Source organism: Vespa velutina, chromosome 6 (assembly GCF_912470025.1).
Source record: "Vespa velutina chromosome 6, iVesVel2.1, whole genome shotgun sequence".
Classification (NCBI taxonomy): Eukaryota; Metazoa; Arthropoda; class Insecta; order Hymenoptera; family Vespidae; genus Vespa; species Vespa velutina.
In genome coordinates this window covers 813,726-834,692 of record NC_062193.1, presented here as the reverse complement: position 1 = coordinate 834,692, position 20,967 = coordinate 813,726, and the positions used below count along the sequence as shown (strand labels likewise).

At 25.9% G+C, this 20,967-nt stretch overlaps 5 protein-coding genes across 10 annotated transcripts; 3 read left to right on the top strand and 2 right to left on the bottom strand.

Moving 5' to 3' along the window:
* Positions 1 to 92: 92 nt before the first annotated feature.
* Positions 93 to 4,691, bottom strand: LOC124949790 (odorant receptor 13a-like). The gene is made up of 9 exons (XM_047495489.1): positions 4,538 to 4,691; positions 3,374 to 3,496; positions 3,164 to 3,284; positions 2,120 to 2,384; positions 1,905 to 2,027; positions 1,710 to 1,800; positions 1,294 to 1,430; positions 1,079 to 1,211; positions 93 to 906 (listed from the first exon to the last, which is right to left on the bottom strand). The coding sequence occupies exons 1-9, from the start codon at positions 4,679 to 4,681 to the stop codon at positions 856 to 858; spliced, it is 1,188 nt and encodes a 395-aa protein (XP_047351445.1). The 5' UTR covers positions 4,682 to 4,691; the 3' UTR covers positions 93 to 855.
* Positions 4,692 to 5,006: 315 nt separating this feature from the next.
* Positions 5,007 to 8,113, bottom strand: LOC124950197 (odorant receptor 49a-like). 3 transcript variants are annotated; one of them, XM_047496607.1, is made up of 9 exons: positions 7,950 to 8,113; positions 7,634 to 7,753; positions 7,387 to 7,507; positions 7,013 to 7,274; positions 6,626 to 6,748; positions 6,367 to 6,457; positions 6,149 to 6,285; positions 5,802 to 5,934; positions 5,007 to 5,116 (listed from the first exon to the last, which is right to left on the bottom strand). In XM_047496607.1, exons 1-9 carry the CDS (start codon positions 8,091 to 8,093, stop codon positions 5,024 to 5,026), a joined length of 1,224 nt encoding a protein of 407 aa, XP_047352563.1. In that variant the 5' UTR covers positions 8,094 to 8,113; the 3' UTR covers positions 5,007 to 5,023. The 3 variants fall into 3 exon arrangements, with proteins under 3 accessions (XP_047352563.1, XP_047352564.1, XP_047352565.1); XM_047496608.1 differs by having other exon boundaries at positions 7,387 to 7,480; XM_047496609.1 differs by lacking the exon at positions 5,007 to 5,116 and adding an exon at positions 5,579 to 5,710.
* An 881-nt stretch (positions 8,114 to 8,994) lies between these two features.
* On the top strand, positions 8,995 to 11,320 carry LOC124950194 (KICSTOR subunit 2-like). Of its 2 annotated transcripts, XR_007101286.1 has the most exons (10): positions 8,995 to 9,151; positions 9,240 to 9,386; positions 9,460 to 9,611; positions 9,673 to 9,813; positions 9,888 to 10,026; positions 10,103 to 10,296; positions 10,369 to 10,519; positions 10,596 to 10,706; positions 10,811 to 11,040; positions 11,244 to 11,320. XR_007101286.1 is itself a non-coding variant. In XM_047496604.1 (9 exons), exons 1-9 carry the CDS (start codon positions 9,071 to 9,073, stop codon positions 10,979 to 10,981), a joined length of 1,287 nt encoding a protein of 428 aa, XP_047352560.1. In that variant the 5' UTR covers positions 8,995 to 9,070; the 3' UTR covers positions 10,982 to 11,178. The 2 variants fall into 2 exon arrangements, 1 of the variants encoding a protein (XP_047352560.1); XM_047496604.1 differs by lacking the exon at positions 11,244 to 11,320 and having other exon boundaries at positions 10,811 to 11,178.
* Positions 11,321 to 11,593: 273 nt separating this feature from the next.
* Positions 11,594 to 15,690, top strand: LOC124950195 (odorant receptor 13a-like). 2 transcript variants are annotated; one of them, XM_047496606.1, is made up of 10 exons: positions 11,594 to 11,774; positions 11,905 to 12,171; positions 12,356 to 12,475; positions 12,550 to 12,667; positions 13,442 to 13,697; positions 14,068 to 14,190; positions 14,254 to 14,344; positions 14,454 to 14,590; positions 15,266 to 15,398; positions 15,514 to 15,689. In XM_047496606.1, the coding sequence occupies exons 2-10, from the start codon at positions 12,007 to 12,009 to the stop codon at positions 15,562 to 15,564; spliced, it is 1,194 nt and encodes a 397-aa protein (XP_047352562.1). In that variant the 5' UTR covers positions 11,594 to 11,774; positions 11,905 to 12,006; the 3' UTR covers positions 15,565 to 15,689. The 2 variants fall into 2 exon arrangements, with proteins under 2 accessions (XP_047352562.1, XP_047352561.1); XM_047496605.1 differs by having other exon boundaries at positions 14,068 to 14,344; positions 15,514 to 15,690.
* A 65-nt stretch (positions 15,691 to 15,755) lies between these two features.
* On the top strand, positions 15,756 to 20,277 carry LOC124950198 (odorant receptor 83a-like). 2 transcript variants are annotated; one of them, XM_047496612.1, is made up of 9 exons: positions 15,756 to 16,378; positions 16,511 to 16,633; positions 16,750 to 16,867; positions 17,025 to 17,220; positions 19,035 to 19,148; positions 19,254 to 19,344; positions 19,452 to 19,588; positions 19,721 to 19,853; positions 20,043 to 20,277. In XM_047496612.1, the coding sequence occupies exons 1-9, from the start codon at positions 16,220 to 16,222 to the stop codon at positions 20,091 to 20,093; spliced, it is 1,122 nt and encodes a 373-aa protein (XP_047352568.1). In that variant the 5' UTR covers positions 15,756 to 16,219; the 3' UTR covers positions 20,094 to 20,277. The 2 variants fall into 2 exon arrangements, with proteins under 2 accessions (XP_047352568.1, XP_047352567.1); XM_047496611.1 differs by having other exon boundaries at positions 16,962 to 17,220.
* The last annotated feature ends 690 nt before the right edge of the window (positions 20,278 to 20,967 follow it).

Below are 20,967 nucleotides of genomic sequence, written 5' to 3'. Positions count from 1 at the left end.
TTTTTCTTTTTTTTTTTTTTTTTTTTGTTTTTTTTCATTCTATCAAAGAACGTTATCAAAACATTGTTTCGATCATCAATCAAAGTGTCATTTCATTCCACGATATTATTACAGATCTATGGGATAAAATTATTTTTATATATTATAAAAACTAATTCGACTATATTAACATTCAATATTTCTAGAAATTTGTTTAAATTCATATTTATGATTGTCAATCAAATCAACGTGATATAAATATTTATTTATAAAAAAATTTCTATTTTAATTAGATTTCATATTTAATGGATTTTGAAATATAGTATTAGAAAATGAAGCAGGGGTACGTTGGAAAATGAATTTTCATTGATTCCACCATGAGAAGAAATCATGATCATCGTGGAAGGTCGTTAAGGGACCTTTCATCGAGTTGGCTCCTTTTCATTTTCGATTCAATTAGAGCAGAACTTTTCTATGATAGATCTCTCTCTCTCTCTCTCTCTCCCTCTCTTTTTCAAATTTCAGCAATCTGTCGTCGATCTTTATAAACGAATTAGCTACGAGATAGCCATATGGTAGCATAGGCACGCGTTCAACAAGCCAATAATGATCGCTATCGTGACTTCTACATTAAAAAGCTGCAAATAGAATACTAATAATTTTAGAGAAATCACATTGATAATTATCGATCGAATATACATACATATATACATACATATATATATATACACATATATACATACATATATATATATATATATTAACGATAGATCATTTTAAACTAAGATATGTTTCTTCATTGAGGTAATTCGTTATTGATCCTATGTGATCCATGACTCGAGAATGAGTTCGAATCATTTGATTCAGCTTTATAGATCATCGCATTGAACAGAGAACCGTGAAATAGGAAAACGAAGTACGTACCACCTTAAACATTTTATACGAGAAACATAATTAGTAAATAATTATAGTTTAGATTCTAAGCTATTAAGAATAAATTAAATAAAATTATTATTATTATTATTATTACTATTATCATTAATTATTTATTATTATGTTATTGTTATTGTTTTTTTTTTTTTTTTTTTTTTTTTTTTTCCGCACTAAAGTTCTCCAAATTCAGTGTATAAAATTTGCCAGCGGTTAATTGAATGGGTGTTTGGCTTCTAAGTATCATGAGATTAAAAATTTTTCTCGTTCTTAACGAAGCACGATACCAATTACCACTTGCTCTGATAATAAGAAAAAATTACTTTCAGAATACTTTCCATCAATTCTTATATAATTATAAAAAAAAAAAAGAATTTTACTTACGCATATTCGCATACTCTTATGCTATGATCGTACAATTGTTGAGCTGGCAAACTTTCGAATAACAAGTGACAAGTTTGTGCGATGGCAAATGAGCCATATCTGAATGCTTCATCCGGTTTATTCAAATGCATTACAGCCTGATCATGAAAAAAAAAAAAAAAAAAAAAAAAAAAAAAAAAATAGATGTAAATACAATAATCTTTGTTATTCTTACGATAATCTATTAATAATATATTACACTCGTTTTATGAAATATTTTATCGATAATATTTATAACAATATTAACGCGTACGTTTTTTTTTGTCTCTGAACAATTTTACAAAAATTGATGATATTTCTTCGATGACATTTATAATTTTTAATAAATAAGAAAAGATACGACGTTAAATGTTAAAATAATATTTAAGAAAATTTACCTGAAATCCCGTAAAGCTAATGCAAACCATGTTCAATCCAAGTTGTACAAAGAAGGATACTGTATTTGCTGACTCGATCATTTGTGAATATCTTAAAAGCGATATTAACGAGAAATTAAAAATTATTATAAACGTAAAAGTTATTTAACGAAAAATCATTCGAAATATTTCATTATTCGTCATTAAAATACCAACTGTAAAATGTGATTATGTAGTTTAACGCAATCTCCAGCGAGTTTACAAGTTTTGTCATTCATTTTGTTTGGATAAATGTCGACGTTCATGTCACCGTCCTTGACAACATTTTCCAAACGATTACTGATATTGGATGTGAAAAAGAAAAAAAAAAAAACATAATTTATCAATTTTACAAATTAATTTCTTGAATTAACGATCAAAATCAATATTACCCTAATATCGTTATGATACCGCAAATATGTTGCACGTAAAATACGAACATCGAGTCGATACCAACAACAGCAGCACAAAATCCAATAGTACCAAAGTAAGAATGTATTAATACGAAATAATAATACTTTTCCATGCTTATGAAGTATTCCGCATGAAATATCAAAGGATACTGTTCCGTTTCGTTTCCAGCAAGGCCCAAAAATCGTGATGACAGTGTTAACACTGGGACCATTAAAAATGGCATCATCGATCCATAGACACATACTAAAAAACAATATAAAAATATTAATAATTTATAGAAAGAGAGAAAGCCATTTAACTTTGAAGTCACATAATCTTATATACAAATTGATTATAAATTAAGAAACACTTGTATATCTCGTTAGAGGCATTAAAAAAAAAAAAAAAAAAAAAAAAGGAATAAATAAAAAAAGGTTTCTTAATTTCACATGTGAATTAAAAATAATTTTACGAATACGATATAAAACATCCGACTACGGTTAAAGTCGGAAATTTAATGATTTTTAATTTTTCTGATGAAATATTCTATATTTTTTGTTTTTTCTTTTTTTTTTTTTTCTTCTCTCTTTCTAATCAATCAAATATTATAATATATTGTATTTTAAATAATTATAAGCTTAAAGTAATACTATAATTATTTTTCTATAGATACGAAAAATATGAAATAGTAAAAAGTTAAATAATATTTCTACGGATTGATAATTTTTCGTAAATAATGTTGACAAGGTCTCAATCAATAATAATTAAATAATAATTAATTTCTACTTTATCATTTATATTATTAAAGTCAATGGAAAAATCCAACTCTCATACTATTTTCCAAAATAATAATAATAATAATAATAATAATAATAAAAATATATAAAAAAATCTTATGCGAATGTCTCGAAAGATCGTGCAAAGAAAAAAAAAAAAAAAAAATAATAAAAAGAAAAAAGAAAGAAAAAACGAAAGAAGAGAAAACCAGATAGAAAATTCCAAGAATATGAAAAGAATCCGTAGGTGTGTTAAATCTGATGTACCTGCATAACCTTTGCTCAACAACGTTCCAATGGAATAATAATCGTGAAGAATACGAATCTCCTCGTCCTTCTTCATGGCCATTCTCCAGTCGTCTTGCATCGTCACCAAAAGCTTTTTCATCTATGAGCAGATATCATTTTATACGACGGTAATATTTAACGGAGAAGTCTAGCTTTATCTCTTATGTACATAACTACACTGGTACATGCCTTAGCACTGTTGAAAATAAAGTTAACGATCTTCACGACTATCATCAAGCTGACCAGGAAAGGCGCGAAATTTTCCAATGCAATATCACTGTCATAATTCCATGCCGCTATCATACCGCCACCCTGTATATATCATAGTCATCATCTTCGATAATATGTCCATTAGTGTGTTAATTATCGTACACTTAGGTATGTATATTCTAATTTTTCATAAATAACATTTTCCCAAGCGCTCAAGTGAATTATAAAAATTGTTCCATGAAGTATTACGAAAAATTAATATTATTATATTATATTATTTTCACGTGTTATGTTCTTGCACGATTAAAATTCAAGAACGAACATATTTATTTATTTTTTGTTTTTTTTTTGTTTTTTTTTGTTTCTTTTTCTTTTTTGTTTTTTCCTTTAGTTTTCTCAACTCTCTTATTTACTCGATTAATTTAATTTATCTATTTACATTTATAAAATAATCAAGGTTAAAATTTACCGTTCAAATTTTAAGATTTTTAAAAGTCTTCCGTCATAGATAAAGTTTGTGAGACGCACTTATATAATAGAATAATCGATAGAAAATTCGTTGGAATTAGTTTATTATTAAAAATCATTTTTGACTTGATTTATATTAAAATTAATATTATTGAAACATTATAATCATTATTATTATTATTATTATTATATTTACGCAAATCTACGAATGATGGATTTTGATAAATCGAACGTTATAAATATTAATATCAACAACTATGGATGAACTTTAATATAATTTAAATCGTATGTAAAAATGATTCCACATTAATTGAATACAAAAAATACGGGTTCATATGAAACTTGTATTCGTATAACACCATATTACAATTATTCATCTAATGAGATAATTAAATCGTCTTAAATATCTCCGTTGCTTTTAACAAACTAGAATTTATAAGAAATATATGAAAGAAATTTATATATAAAAAAAAAAAAAAAAAGAAAAAAAAACAAAAAAACCTGAAAGAAACTTATCAAAAAAATATATAAAATATATAAAAGAAAGTTTTTATAAAACGTATGTTACATATCACGAAATATCATACATTGTACATAATAAACGTATGATCAAAAAAAAAAAAAAAGAAAAAAAGAAAAAAAGAAAAACAAAGAAAAAGAAAAACGAATAAATACCTGTAAAACAGCTTGTGCAATAACAAATGGCAAATATACAAACGAAACCAATATCTTTTCCATATTAGTTTGATGCGGCCATTGTCCAACAATACGCATCAGTCTTCTCGTGAATTTCATGTATCGTAGTTGCGTGTCGTCCATTTCGACGAGTTCGACATCGTCGGACTACTGTTACGTTCGACGAACAAAATTTCGATTTCACGTTCGTTGAAACAGAAAGCTCATCGAACATTCCGTTTGAAAAGTCTATCTATCTATATACATCCTAATAACGAAAGATTTGCATGTCTGATGATGATAATAAGCGAGGTATAATTAGAAAGGGTATTCATGAAAAATCGATCGTTTGTCTCTCTTAGTTCTAACATAATCGATCCTACTAATTATGGCGAAAATGTCATTCACTTGATAGTATTTACTTATACGTGTGCGCGCGCGCGCGTGTGTGTGTGCCTGTACGTGTGTACCTATACACATATAAATTTAATATTTCGAATCTTCCATTTTCTGGCCTATGTATGAGTAACTGTCTTTGTTCCTTTCACCCTTTTCAAAGCTTTTATCTTCTTCAATTTTCTGCAATTAAAGAGAAATCTTTAGTTCTCAAATTCAATCTCTATTACTCTTTCTATCTCTCTCTCTCTCTCTCTCTCTCTCTCTCTCTCTCTTTTTACTTATTTAAGTACTTTACTCTTTACTGTAGTACGAGTATTGATTTAGAACTAATCGAATTCAAATTTATGGATAAAGACAATCGAACATTTTTTGATTAAATTCGAAAATAGTAAACGAAGAGATTACTATTTGGTAATTATTTGAGAAAATAAAGTATCCCTTATTATAAACTTTATTTTCAATGACTTTCTCTTCTCTTTTTTCTTCTGATTACGTTCTTTTTAAGATGACGATGATGAGAGAAAAGATTGAAAAAGAAAAAAAAAGAAAAGGACAGATTGTTTTCATCAATAACACTTAATATTCATATTCATATAACTACGAAGACACACGAATACATTTGACGATACGAAGATCATAATTGTCGATCTATTCGATAATACAATAAACAATTGAAAATATAATTCTAATATTTTTGATGATTTTTCAAGTAAGTTTCAAGAATTATTGTACGGAACATAAAACCGTGAAATAGGAAAAAGAAGTTCGCACGACCTTGAAATAAATAACAAAATATAAAATTTCATTGTCGATTAAAAATTAATAATATCATCGATTGATTTCATTTTTACAAGATCCATCTTACCCTACTAAAATTTTCCAAATTTAGAACATATATTTTTCCAGCGGTTAATTGAATTGGTTTTAAACATCTCATTAGCATGATACTCAAGTCCGTTCTAGTGGATAACGATGTTTGATACCATTTTCCACTTGTACTAAAATATATAAGAGAAAATAATATTTATTCTTAGAAAATAAAAAAAAAAAAAAAAAAAAGGGATAGACATATACACATTTTCTTTTAAATCATTTTTCTTTCGGCATAATAAAAATTGCCTAACATACGTATGTATATATTTTTCGTTTTAAAACGTCATTTACATTTTTTTTTTTTTTTTTTTTTTTTTTTTGATGTATACAATCTCTTACGCATATTCCCTAATTCGATCGGTATGATCGGCCAATTGCTGTCCTGGCCAACTCTCGAGGAAGACGACGAATGTTAAGCATATTGTAAAACATGCATATCTCAAAGCTACTTCTGGCATATCCATCTTCGTAGCAGCCTAAATTTTGAAAAAAAACTAAGTCATGTTATTTAAAACAAAAAGAATTAGATTATAATATAAAAATTAATCGTTACTAACCTGAAATCCTGTAAAACTTATGCCAATCATATTTAAGATAAGTTGAAAACAATGAGAAATCGTATTCGTCCTTTCGAGTTTGTTGGCGTAACTTTCGAGTTGCGGTAAAAAAAAAAAAAAAAAAAAAAAGAAGAAGAAAAGAAAAGAAAATAATTACAAAATATTTTATTCGAAAGTAATTGTAATAAAAGTCATAGCAAAAAATATTCAATCTTTTCGTATACACTGTATATTTATATTCAACGAATTTAATACTAACTTTATTACATGATTATGAAGTTTGACGCATTCCTTCATAAAATGATGTCCCTCATCGTCACGAGGATTTGGAATTAGATTTATTTCTAAATCGTCGTTCTTCACGATGTTCTCTAAATAATATCTACTTGAATAAGTTTATTTTCATTATGGAAAAACAAAATGCAATTAAAAATATCATTTATTTACCATACAGAATATATATATATATATATAAATAATATATATGTACTTCTAATAAATTGTACATATGATCTTTATTTATATAGTAAATGAATAAAAGGAAATTAATGAATATCAAAAAAAAAAAAAAAAAAAAAAAAAAAAATAGAAAAAAATAGAAATACAGTAAATACGTATGTATGAATATTGACGTAAAAAATTTTACCCTAAAATAGTGCATAATGCACAACCATGTTGAACGTATAATAGATTAATCGTATCCATTGCAACGACAATCGTGATATATCCTATCGTAGCAAAATAAGAATGTATTAATAAAGGATAATAATAAGTTTCCACATCGATAAAATAATCAACCCGAAATAATAAAGGTTTGTCATTAGTCGCGTTAAGAGCTCCAAAAGCATTGGCAACATTTAACAAAGTTGGTACCATCATGAACGGTAGCATCGAACCATACACAGTGGCTGTAAGATGAAATTATAAAAAAAAAAGAAAAAAGAATTTTTCTTTTTTTATTTTCCCAATTGGAAAAACAAGAGAAAAAAAAAGAAAAACATTATACATAAAAATTCCAACCTGAATATCCAAAAGTAGCTTTCTTTGCGTCTTCGTAATATCGATAAAGAATATTACGTTCATACTCGTATTTCATATAAAATCTCCAATCCTTCTGCATTGTCATGAATAAATCCTTCATCTATGTTATCATTTATGTATATATATATATATATGTATATGTATATATATGAATATGTATGTATAGTTGTATAGTTTTTATATCGACGAATACGGATCATTAACAAGTTTCATATATCGAACGTACTTGCTCAAAATTATATGCAAAATTGATATATTTTGCTAAACACATAAGACTGATGATAAAGGGTGCTACACCCTCCATGAAGGCATCCATATCAACTATAGCACATATCAAACCACCGCCCTAAAATTTGACATTTAATTTATATTTCGTGTCAATTTTATAACGAAGAATATTTTGTAAAAAAAATTTTGTAACAGTCATAAAATAAAAAAAAAAAAAAAAAAAAAAAAAAAGAACTTCAACGATAATTAAAAAATTCTCTCTATCTCTTTCTCACTTTCACTCATTCTGATTATTCGATGATCAATATTTTTACCTGAAAAATTAATTGCGCTGCAATAGTTGGCACGAATATTACGGATATTAGAAATCTTTCTAAGGTATTCTGTGATGGCCATTGTCCAAGAACATTCATCAGATATCTGTTGTAACGAAGATATTGATACTGAATTTTGTCCATCTCGTTGTGTCTTAGGGGTTTTTCTTTGAAATTGTAGCGAAATACAATGATCAATCATCGGTTCCACGATGTCGAAGCAATTATATGCACGCTTTCATTATATATTCTCCTTGTATATAAGTATCAGTGTAATAGTTCGAAATGAGACATGCTATTATAGACATTATAGACAATCTATATCTTTCGATTCTCTCAAAGAATGAACAAACTATTAAAACATACTATAGAATCTATGATTCCAATGATTTACATAGCAGTTCTATTTCTAACACTTTTATATAAAAGATATATGTCATTTGTAATAATTTTGTGTGATTTTATTGACATACTCAAATCAAAGTATTCTGATATAATTATTTTCTTCAATTATTTGGAATATAACTTTTCGACTTTACGTTATCGTCGTGGTAACATCCGTTTGTGATAACGATTAAGGTAAAACATTTTTTAGAATTAATGATATAAATTTTTTCAAATATCCATCGAAAATTTATTAGGTTTGAATTTGATGAAGAAAATGAATGAAATTTTTTTTCTTACGATATTATTCTAAAGATATAGTAAAAAAAAAGTTATAAAGATTTGCCGATAGATAGCGATAGTTGTCAATGCTGTCACGCGTTAAAACAGCATTTAACATTACTTCTTTCATTCGAAAGATGGCAAAGCTAGTTTATTATTAGACATTTTCACAAGTGTATTATTAACGACAGTAGATAAAGTCGAATATTTCCTTAACCGACCATAACGTAAGATATATATGATTATGAAGACATTTCATAGCAAAGTTTTATTTCTAATATGATAAATATTTTGAGAGAAATGATATAACTAAAATATAAAATATAAAATATAAAATATATCAATATATATATATATATATATGTGTGTATATATATATATATCTGCGTACGTTATGGAAGACTGAATAAATATTCTTTTTCTCTCCTATAGTTGATATAAATGAAAAATAGAAAATGGATCATGAAGAGGAATTTCTTAATAATTTTTTTACACAAGTTACACAATTGTGCTCTGATAAAGCTAAAGAACTTGTTGTAAGTGATTTTCATTTATTTTATTATTTTTATATGTCCCTATAAATACATTTAATGTGGATATAATTATGGTATATAAAATTTCTAGGAAAAGGAACGAGAATCATGTAGACAAACACAAATGGGTCCATGGGGAATGTTATTGATGACATTACCACAAATAGCATTTACGGAACGTTCTTATGCTGATCTTGGTTTTCTTCATACTAAAAACAAAGGCTTCCTGAGAAAAGATGTATATATACATGTTCAATAGTTATATATTTTCAAACATTAATAGAAAATATTTATTTAACATTATTCTTTAGAATTCTTTAAAAACTGTCTATGAGTCATTAAAGTCAGACCTTCGAAGATTAGAAGAAATGACAAGAGGAACTAATGCCATTGGTGCCATAGTTGCAGAGGTTTCTAGTCAACTTTATCAATTCATTGTAGCAAGGATCCAGTTGATAGATTTGTTAGTATGATATTTATATATTTTATTATTTGAAATCTTATATAGATATATTATGTTGTAGCTATGAAAAAATGCACAGTATGAGCGTTAACAACAAAGTAATGAAATATCAAGAATTATTACAATCTATTAATACAATAGTACAAGCACATTCTTTGTCTTGTTCTCATTTGGCATTAACGGCTATCAAAACAACTTTGACGTAAATATATCCTATATTATGTCTTTTGTTATAGAAAACAACAAATAATTCATTTTTAATTTTATTTTATTTAGTTTGGAATGTGAAATATTGGTTCAGCTAACAGAAGCTCATATAGAATTACAACATTGGAGATTTTTACCTACTCTTATGGCACTTTTTGGAGCACAGACACGTATGTCAGCATGGGAAAGAACTTTACAAAGTAAAGAGGTTTGTATTTCTATTTTATATATATATATATATTCTATTAATAATTCTTCTATAATAATTACATATATGCTTCTAGTCATGGAAATTGGGATTTGGTGCTACATTTCTTAAAGCCAATCAACAGCCAGCATTGTATCAGTGGTTAGTAAAATTAAAAAATACCATATTAGCAAAATGTTCTTTATATTTTCATACAACATTGAGCCAACAAGCTACTCCAGGAGAAATGAGAAGTATAATGAGTAAACAAAGTGTGGATTATTATCATAAGTAAATTACATTTTTAATGATTAATAAATTCATACAATTGAAATATTCTTTAATAATTTTCATGTATTTTAGAATTCAAAGTTTTCAACGTAAACACGATGTAGTAGCTGTTTTAATAGTATTTGATTCTAGAGGAATGAAGGATTCAGGAGCAGGTTATAGGCATTCTGGTAGAAAATCTGAAACGTCAGAAGAGTTCACAGTTGTTGTTAGTTGTCCATATGTAAGTATAAAATAATTGATTACAGAGAAAAAAAATACAAATTATAAAATATAATTTTTGGAAAATATATTTTTAGGCATTTACACAAAAACCATTGATCCATTGGGATAATATACAAAACAAAATAAGAGAACGTTACGCAGAACTTCTTACTATGGATAAAATAATTTATGCTAAGAGTTTAAAGGTAAATTTGATAAATTATTGTAATAATTCTTACGTTCTTATTATATTTTTATCTTCAAAATATTTATTAATAAGAACAAAACATTTTTTTTTTTTTTTTTCTAGGATTTATGTACATATGCATTGTATAATATGGATCCAAAAATGACTTTGGTGACTATATATGAGACTGAGAAACAGAAGGACAAAGAAAGACATGTCTCTACATTTATGTCAGATATGTGTACGCAAATCAAGTGCAATAAAATTTATGAATCTTTGAAATTGGCGAAATAAGTAAAATAAGAATAAACAATTATAAATTATCTACAAGATGTACAATCATAATCCCTTTGGTACTTACATTTTTATCATTTTCTTATTATTACTGTATTAAATATTCTTAAATTATCAGGAAAATTAGATAGAAAGATAAATAAACAACTACAAGCTGCTAACTTTTATAATGCAGTGTATTATAATTCTTTTCTTTCTTTTTTCTTTTTTTTACAATTTTTTTTACAATAATATTTCCTTTTAAAATAACCTTTTCTTATAGATTATAAAAAATTTCTTTCCCAATGAGTATCAAAATGCAAGGGATAACAGCTTGTACAATCTAAACAAACTATTACTGACTAAAAAGTTGCATATTAAGACAAATTGATGATAAAGCGTATCATAAATCTTTTTTTTTTTTGTTGGCTTTTTCTTATTATAAATACATTTAAATGTTAATTATTCACACATATCAATATGCACATTGCAATAATATTAATAATATACTTTTTCCTTGTTGGAAAATGTTTATATCAAAATTATCAACATTTTTAACTACTTTAATTGATAACTAAGAACATGACTATTATTTGCAAAAATAAAGATTATTACATATATCACATTATTATTAACCACACGTTAATCTTCAAATTGTTTTAAATTGTTATAATATTGTGATAAAAATCCATTGATGATCTTTCTCTTATTTTATCAATTAAATTAATATAATCGTTTGAAATAGAATTCCTTCAAGATAAATTCTAAACTATTATGAATTGGTCAAAGAATATAACAGAGAAACTTTATCAAAGTAAGTCCTTTCAGTTACATCGACATAAATTCTATTCTTTAACGCAATACCGCCAATAATTTATTATTAATATTGCAAGAAATTTTAATAGGCCGACTTTACTATTATATATCTCTTTTAACTCTTATAGCAATCCATAGTCACTTAAAAGAGAATTCTTTATTATCATCGAAAGAAAAGAGAAGATCAAAGAAAAGAAATTTAATATTGTAATACACGTGATAGGAAGAACATGAAATCGTCGGATTTCTATCGCGAAGACGATTGCAAAGAGTATTACAAAGTTTTACAATTCTTTATGCGTATATGCGGTTTATGGCCTTATCAATCATTTTACGCTAAATATTTCTTTATCATAATGGCAATATTCTTATGTGAAGGGGTTCTCATTGGACAGGTATAGATACATACACATCATACACATCATACACATCATATACATCATACATATATTATATATATAAATACTATTGCAGAGTAAAAGTATATTAGATTGTAAAAAAAAAAAAATACAAATTAACAACAAACAATAACAGAAAATCTCACTGTTGAAATGTGTTACTTTTTTTTTTTCAATCTAGTTATTAGAAATAGTGCAAGTTCGAAATGAAATAAACGAAGTGATCGATTGTGTACCAAATGCATTGATATCAGTCTTTGTTGGGATAGAATTCTTAGGACTCATATTCAACTCGAAAAAGGTACGTGATTTATATGATAATAATAAATTATTAAATAATAAATCGTTAATAATCCTCACATGATATCTATACAGGTGAAGAAATGTATTGATAGAATCGCTGAGGATTGGCAATATTTGTCTTCGAACACTGAGATTGAACTGTTGAAGTCGCATACCGTTCAAGGACGAAAATTAGCCATCGGTTACTTATGTAAGATAATAAACGATACGATTAAAATAATAATAATAATAATAATAATAATGATAATAACTATTAATATTTAAAAAAGAAAATGGACGACAAATGAAATAAAATGAACACTAAACTAAATGAACAAACATGAAACATACAATTATCTCAGTTTCCAACAAAACACAATAATCAAGTACACAGAGATTAAAGAAGATTACATCTTAAATCATAATAGAGAATCAGATTTATAATTAGATTGTAAAAACTTACAATTAAAGACTTATTCAAAACAATAAATATATATTACTCCATTAACTATTCTATAATACTAGTCTATTAACTTTGGTATAATAAAATGGATGGATATGGACCTAGAAAAAAAAAAAAAAATAAATAAATATATTAAAACGAGCAGAACTTACAAAATTCTATGAGGTATATCCTAAATCATAAAAAAGAAATACTAATAATAAATATGAATGAAAAAGACAAAGAATTTACAGATGTATAATAATTGTATACAAACAAATCAAAAATACTAAACCTATATCTACATAAACACAAAAAAAAAATTCAAAAAGCAATTATATTCAAAAAAATATCTACCACCATAGTGTGAGCATTTTTAAATATAGAAGAAAAAGATTAAACTTGATAGAGGTTCATCTAATTAGTTTAATTTCTCAATAAATAGAAGAAAAATAATAATAATAATAATAATAATGATAATAGAAGATAGACCAAAAGAAGATTGAATTTACACATTTTTTCTTATTTTTCATTTTATTACAGTTTACATGTCGCTTACCGGATTCATGTTTATGCTGCAACCAATACTCATACTGAGCTTAAACTCTGATAATTCAACAAATATAATGTCTACTCTTCCGTATCGCGTGCAATATGGCATTGATATAGAAAAATATTATTACGAGATATTATTTCATTCTTACGTTAGCGTACTCTCTCATATGCTTATTTTATCTTCCATAAATTTAATATACATCACGTTTATTCAACACGCCTGCGGATTATTTTCCGTGATCGGGTAAGAATCCGATCGTACTTTTTAATACGAAAGAATAATGATAAGTATAAATGTTTTTTTCAAGCGTCATTTGCTACAAAATACAATATCAAAATAGAATATCAAAAATCATTTTTTGTGAATGGATAATTTTTTTTCTTTTTTTTTTTTTTTTTTCATGTAATTACTTTTTTGATGGAATATATTACAATATAATTAATCGATATTATAATTTAATAAATTAAAATATTTTTTTGTTTGATACATAGAAAAATTTATATATAACATGTTCTTAAAGGAATTAAATATAATTACGTGTTGATGTAAGCCTGATGATTCCCTTCCATTTGTTAACAATTAACGGCTAGTAGGATTTAATGAGTTTTTTCAGATACAAATTAGAACATATTGGCGACGAAGAAAATTTGAACGATGATCCGAACGTTAAGAAAATCGATGACAACAATTATCGGATTGCATTGGATTGTCTACGAAAACATATTAAAGTTATAGAGTTCGTATCAACATTAAATTATTTTGTTTCATTTAAATTCAATTTGAAATTACAATTTTATAGATTTTCCGAGTACATAGATGCATCATTCTCGGTTAGTTATTTTTTTGGCTTGGGATTGTTTATGTTAATTTTAGCTGTTTCTGGTACTCAGGTAAAAGTACAAAATAAATATATAATTAGAAAAATTATTTTTGTTATAACAAAAATTAATATTTAATATAACAAAAATAATTTAAAATTTATCATTGATCTCCCTACAGGTATTACTGCATTCCGATCATATAAGCGAAGCTGTGAGATACGCATGTCTCTTTATATCCATACTTATTCAATTCTACTGGCTATGCTGGCAAGCACAGCGCTTATTGAATTATAGTAATATACCTTACGACAGCGCGTGAGTTAAAATCATCGCTTTAAAATTTTTATAATAAATATATATATATATATATATATATATATATTCATTTACAATAAATATTTATAATATTTCATATAAATTATAAAATATATCTCATAGAGTATTTCAATAAATGTCAATAATTTTTTTGATATATTATATAAAATATATATAATATATTATATAAAATATTTACATTTTATATATATATATATATATAATATTTATATATTTAAAATTAAAATATATAATATTAATATTTTTAGAAATATATATGATGTATATAAAAAATGTAATATTTATATTTATATTTAATGTAAATATTTCATTATAATTTTATATAAATATTATTATATGAAATAAAATTATAATTATGTATATATATTTTATAAAATATTTATATATATACATATATAATATTTATATATTTAAAATCAAAATATATAATATTAATATTTTTAGAAATATATATGATGTATATAAAAAATGTAATATTTATATTTATATTTAATGTAAGTATTTCATTATAATTTTATATAAATATTATTATATGAAATAAAATTATAATTATGTATATATATTTTATAAAATATTTATATATATATATATATATATATATAAATATTATAAATAAAATATAAGTATTTCTATTTTAATATTCAATAATTTTAGGATTCAAGCTCGTTGGTACTATACTTCAATACGTTGCAAGAAAACACTTGGCTTGATCATGATAAGATCTTTAAAGCCATGTGAGATAACAGCAGGAAATTTAATCACTTTCTCCATAGAAACGTTCAGTTCGGTAAGACTTTGCACGAGATCTTATACAAGAAATCAACGAATTTAAACTTTCCCATCTTTTACTCTTTTCTTTTCTTCTTTTTTTTTTTTTTTTTTTTTTTTTTTTTTACACAAAGGTATTACGAACGTCGATGTCTTACTTCACCGTATTGCAATCAATGCATTGAATTATTACATCCAAGCACATTACATCCGAAATGGCAAATAGTAAATAGGATAATAAATTTCGATTGTTAGAGATAGCAAATGACATAATTAATAAATAAATAAAATGTCTGTGATAAAATATATTTAGATACATTACGTTTTTTAAGATAGTTTAATTTTCTTATATTTCTTCGTATGTATATCGATTTATCTATCTATCTATCCGACTATCTTTTTTGCTTTTTCTTCTTCTTCTTCTTCTTCATCTTTGTATCTTCATGTTCTTATTATTCTTCTTCTTCTTCTTTTGATTTTCTTTACGTATCATACAAAAGCTTCTTTCATAGTCGACTATATTACGAGCAAGTCGGACTGAATGAAAGAGAATAAATTAACGCAAAATCTTCGAGAATATAGATTATACTTCAATAAAGGTAGAACATCAAATTAACTTCATTCGCATGTATAGAAAGGTATTAGAAATGTTCTAAAGAAAGTCAAAGACTTTCTTCATTTAAATATGCAAAATCTATCCTGGTACGCTTATAATTCTTTCCGTTTTGTAATAATCGATGACGGAGAAGAGCTTAGTGAAAGAGAGAATCTTTAATTTTTACATAGTAAGAGAGAAGAGTATTAGAAATAAAATCTAATACTATAATCGGTCTACCAACGATGACTGAAGTACCTAACGAATTTTTTCATACATATTATTATTATTACAATGTAAGATTTTTACAAATTATTGGATTATGGCCATATCAATCAGTTATTTCGAAGATCGTTTGTATAACAATGAGCTTTGTAATAGCGGAAAGTATCCTAATTCCACAGGTAAAACAATAATAATAATAATAATAATAATAATAATAATAATAATAATAATAATAATTTCATTGTCCCAATGAGTTTCATGAAAACTTATTAATAATTTTCATTTGAACATTTTTCGCAAATTTCGAGTAGATCTTTGCTGCTATTAAATTAACTCAAGTCAATACGATTAATATTCTGAAGTGTATACCAACAATGGTAATAGCCATTGGATGTGGTATTAAAATGATTAATAGTATTTATCACACTAATAATGTATGTATATATGTATATATATATATATATATATGCACGTATCTGTATATTTATTTATTTATTAAAATTATAAAATACATTGTTTTCGATTGTTTTGATCACAATCGAATTTACAGATTAAAACGTTACTTTTGAAAATGATTAAAAATTGGAACTTAATCACCGGAGAAGAAGAAATTCAAATTTTACGAAGTTACAGTGAACGTGGTAGACAATTAACTTTAAGCTATGCATGTAATTAAAAAGAAAAATATTATATCACAATCATGATTCCATGTTTAAATATATATATATATATATATATATATGTAAATATACATTCGCATAGGTTGCATGTTAATGACATCGTTAACATTCATTATGTTTCCTATATTCAAAATTCTAACTGAAGATTCTGAAACGAGTGATAAGTCGATCATACCTTTCGAAGTGGATTATCTTTCTTTGATCGACATTAAAAAATATTATTATCTTATATTGGTCCATTGTTATATATGTGTTATCGCACATGTTCTCATAATAGTAGCAGTGGATACCATATTCATAACGTTCATTCAACATAGCTGTGCAATGTATGCAATTCTTGGGTAAGTATTATACGTATAAGTGTATGCGTAAATATTTAAGGTGTCCCATAAGTTTTTTCCGCGTCACGTTATATATGACCTCGAGCCGGTTATATTAGTAAACATGTAGCTTTATCCATTGTCCGTTTATGGCATCAATTTCAGTTGTCTTAGAGTTCTTTCAAAATACGTTTTATTGGTGACAAAGTCTCTTTTAAAATCTTTTTCTATGCCGTTCACTATGGATATCCAAAAGAAGCATTTACGGCATGTTATGCTTCGTTGTTTTAAAAAAGGTAATGCAGTGCAAAGGACACTGCAGACGAAATTTGCACCATTTATGGGAGTGGTACTACGACTATTAGAATTGTTCGTAATTGATTTAAGAAATTTAAAGCTGACAATTTTGATTTAAAAGATGAAGACATCAGTGGCCACCAAGCAACGACGGATACGGATCTCATCAAGAGTATGCTAGCTGAAAATCCGCGATATAGTGTGCGCGAGATAGTGAATGCCACTAACATTCCCAGGACAACGGTATATAATAATTTAATCAAGATGGGATATGTGAATTGGTATGAGGTTTGGATTCCACGCCAATTGATGGAGATCGAACTCTTATGAACTCTGCGTCTCTACGTACGATTTGTTTCTTCAGCAACATGAAAAAAAAATCCTTTTTTAAAGAGACTCGTCACTGGAGACGAGGACTTGGATTTTATATCAAAATATGCATAGAAAATGCACTTGGTTTAAGGAAAATTGACCTTCAATTGTTGCGAAGTCAGGATTTCATCCGAAGAAATGCATTCGGTGGAATCTTTTGTGCATTTGGTGGGACTGGAAAGGTGTAATGTACTACGAGCTCCTTTCACAAAGTGAAACGATCAATTCTGCAAAATATTACAATCAACTTGATAAATTGAAAGCCATCATAGCTGAAAAACATAAAATTGGTGAACCAACGAGGTGCATGTCTTTTATCAGGACAATGCAAGACCGCATGTTAGGTTATGTTCTAAAACAGAAACTCTTACAGTTTAATTGGGACGTTCTACCCTTCGTACTCCCTAGACCTTACACCCCACCTCTCCCCCATCCGATTATTACTTGTTTCTCTCGTTAAAAAATTCTCTTCGTGATAAACGTCAGAAATCCGAAAGCAAAATAAAAACGCACCTTGATGAATATTTTCCAAGTAAGTCTCAACAATTTTGAAAAGACATAAGGAAAGGCATAATGAGACTTTCTGAGAGATGGAAGAAGATAATGGAGCAGAATGGTTCATGGTATAACACAGTAAATCAACCTTAACCCTTTGACATACAATGACGTCTGGGAGACGTTCATTTCATGTGCCATTGTAAACTTTGACGTCTCCGAGATGTCAGGAACGATCTCCGGTGGTCGCCGTACAGTACATTATTAAATTATTCAATTATTTCATTCGTGTGTCGATTCTGTTTTGTTTAAAATGAATCCATTTTAAGGAAAGGATTTACGCTGTAGTATTTTTCAGATACGTCAAATTCCGTTTTATTTGTATGTCAAAGGGTTAAACAACAAATATCGTCCATTGATTTCGCATCAAAAAACAAAAAAAACTTATGGGACACCCTAATATATATATACACATATAATTATATAGTAAATATTATATATAATATTATATATGTATATATATACAACAAATTAATTATATGTATGAATATATATATATATATGTCAAAGTTTTTATGATTAAGATTAACATTATTATTATTATTGGCATAAAATAACATAATTTTTTCTCTTTCTCTTTATTCGAATAATTTCTAATAACATTGGAATAGATATCATTTAGAACATATGGCGGACATCGAGAACGAAAAATCAGATCTTTGTTTAGATGACAAAGCTTATTGGAGAATCATTAATTGCATTCGTCAACATAATGAAATAATTGAGTTAGTATAGAGTAATAATATTTCTTATAATTAATATACGTATTTAAAATGAGAATATTGAATATTTTTAAGCGTATAAAAAAAAATTCTTTTTCAATGTTGCAGTTTTGTCGATCGCATCGAATCTATATATTCAACATATTTCTTCTTTCAATTGGGTTACAATATGATTAATATAAGTATTACTGGTACACAGGTATATATATATATATATATATATCATATTATTATTTATATTAAAATCTATAGATTACATTAAAATTTTTAATCAAATCAAAAAATAATATTTATTCTCTTTTACAGATAGTATTATACGCTGATGTAATGTTCGAATTTATTAGATTAACCCTTTTAACTTTAGCTCAACTTTTTCATTTATTTTTTGAATGTTGGCAAGCACAACAATTAATAGATCACAGTTCTTTAATACACGAATCCATGTAAGTTCCATGTACTCGCATTTGAGTTTGATAATTTTTGTAAAAAGGAAAAAAAAGAAAAAAAAAAAAAACAGAAAAAAAAGAAGAAAGGGGGAAAAAAGAAAAATATTAAATCATAGATAATATAAATAGATGCAGAGCTACTTGGTATCGGACCACGGAGAAATCAAAGAAGCTAATTAAAATAATGTTAATAAATACTTTGGAAACATCAAAGCTCACGGCTGGTAAATTGCTCGTCTTATGTTTCGAATGTTTTGCCTTGGTAAGTACTTACATATGACTATACATTGTTAATTATGTATGTATATATATATATATATTTTTTTATTTTATTTTATTTTATACAACGTATGTATATATATATATATATATATATATATATATATATATATATCCCACATACATACAAATTCAATAAATATGTTTACTTCGTTTTATTTTTAAACCGGAGGTCGTCAACAAATCAGTATCATATTTTACAATTCTTCGAACAATGCAATAAAAGATAAAAACTTTATGATTCAATGTTGAACAATCTAAAATCGAATAATGGAATTATTTAAACTATTATTGTCATTTTGAATATATTATAAAACGACATCTTTGTTAGTTTACGATCGTACGTAGATCTTGTAATAGAACTTATATTTTAATAAATAATAATTATATGAAAGGATCATTATATTATTGATAGAAAATAAGCGAGAAAATAGAAATAAACGAGGAATTTAATTTAAAATAATTAAAAATCTTTGAAATCAGTAATGAATGAATTAGTTAAAATATTTTTTTACTTTTAAATTTGATATGAATACGATGCCCTTTTAATTCTTATCGTAACGTAAACACAACGAAAAAAAGAGTAGTATAATTTTGCGTGTAGATGATAAGTCGATCGATCTCGTTAAAAACTCAATTGAGGGATTTAAAAAGGATATGGGGTCGTAATTGAATGGTATTATTTTCAATGAAAAGCTCAAATGAAAAAAGAAATTTTTACAAAAATCTTTACTTTTCATAATTTCATTGTTCTATGTAAATTCAATTATCCACTTACGACGATGACCATCTGCCAAAGAATCCTAGTATTAAATTAGTAATAAAGTATGTATTACATTTGTTTTATTAGAATGTGTTAGATTAGATATTGCATATATACATATATACATATACGCATATAAACGTAATCAATAAACGAATATATGTGTATACTTATAATAAAAAAGATATAGGAAAGGAAAAAAATAGATCAGTACAATTTTCATTGTAAATATTCTTTCGTTATACTGTTGTGAAATTTATAAAAAAAAAAAAAAAAAAAGAAAAAAAAAAGAAAAAAAACGAAAATAAATCATTACACATACTACGTAATGTCA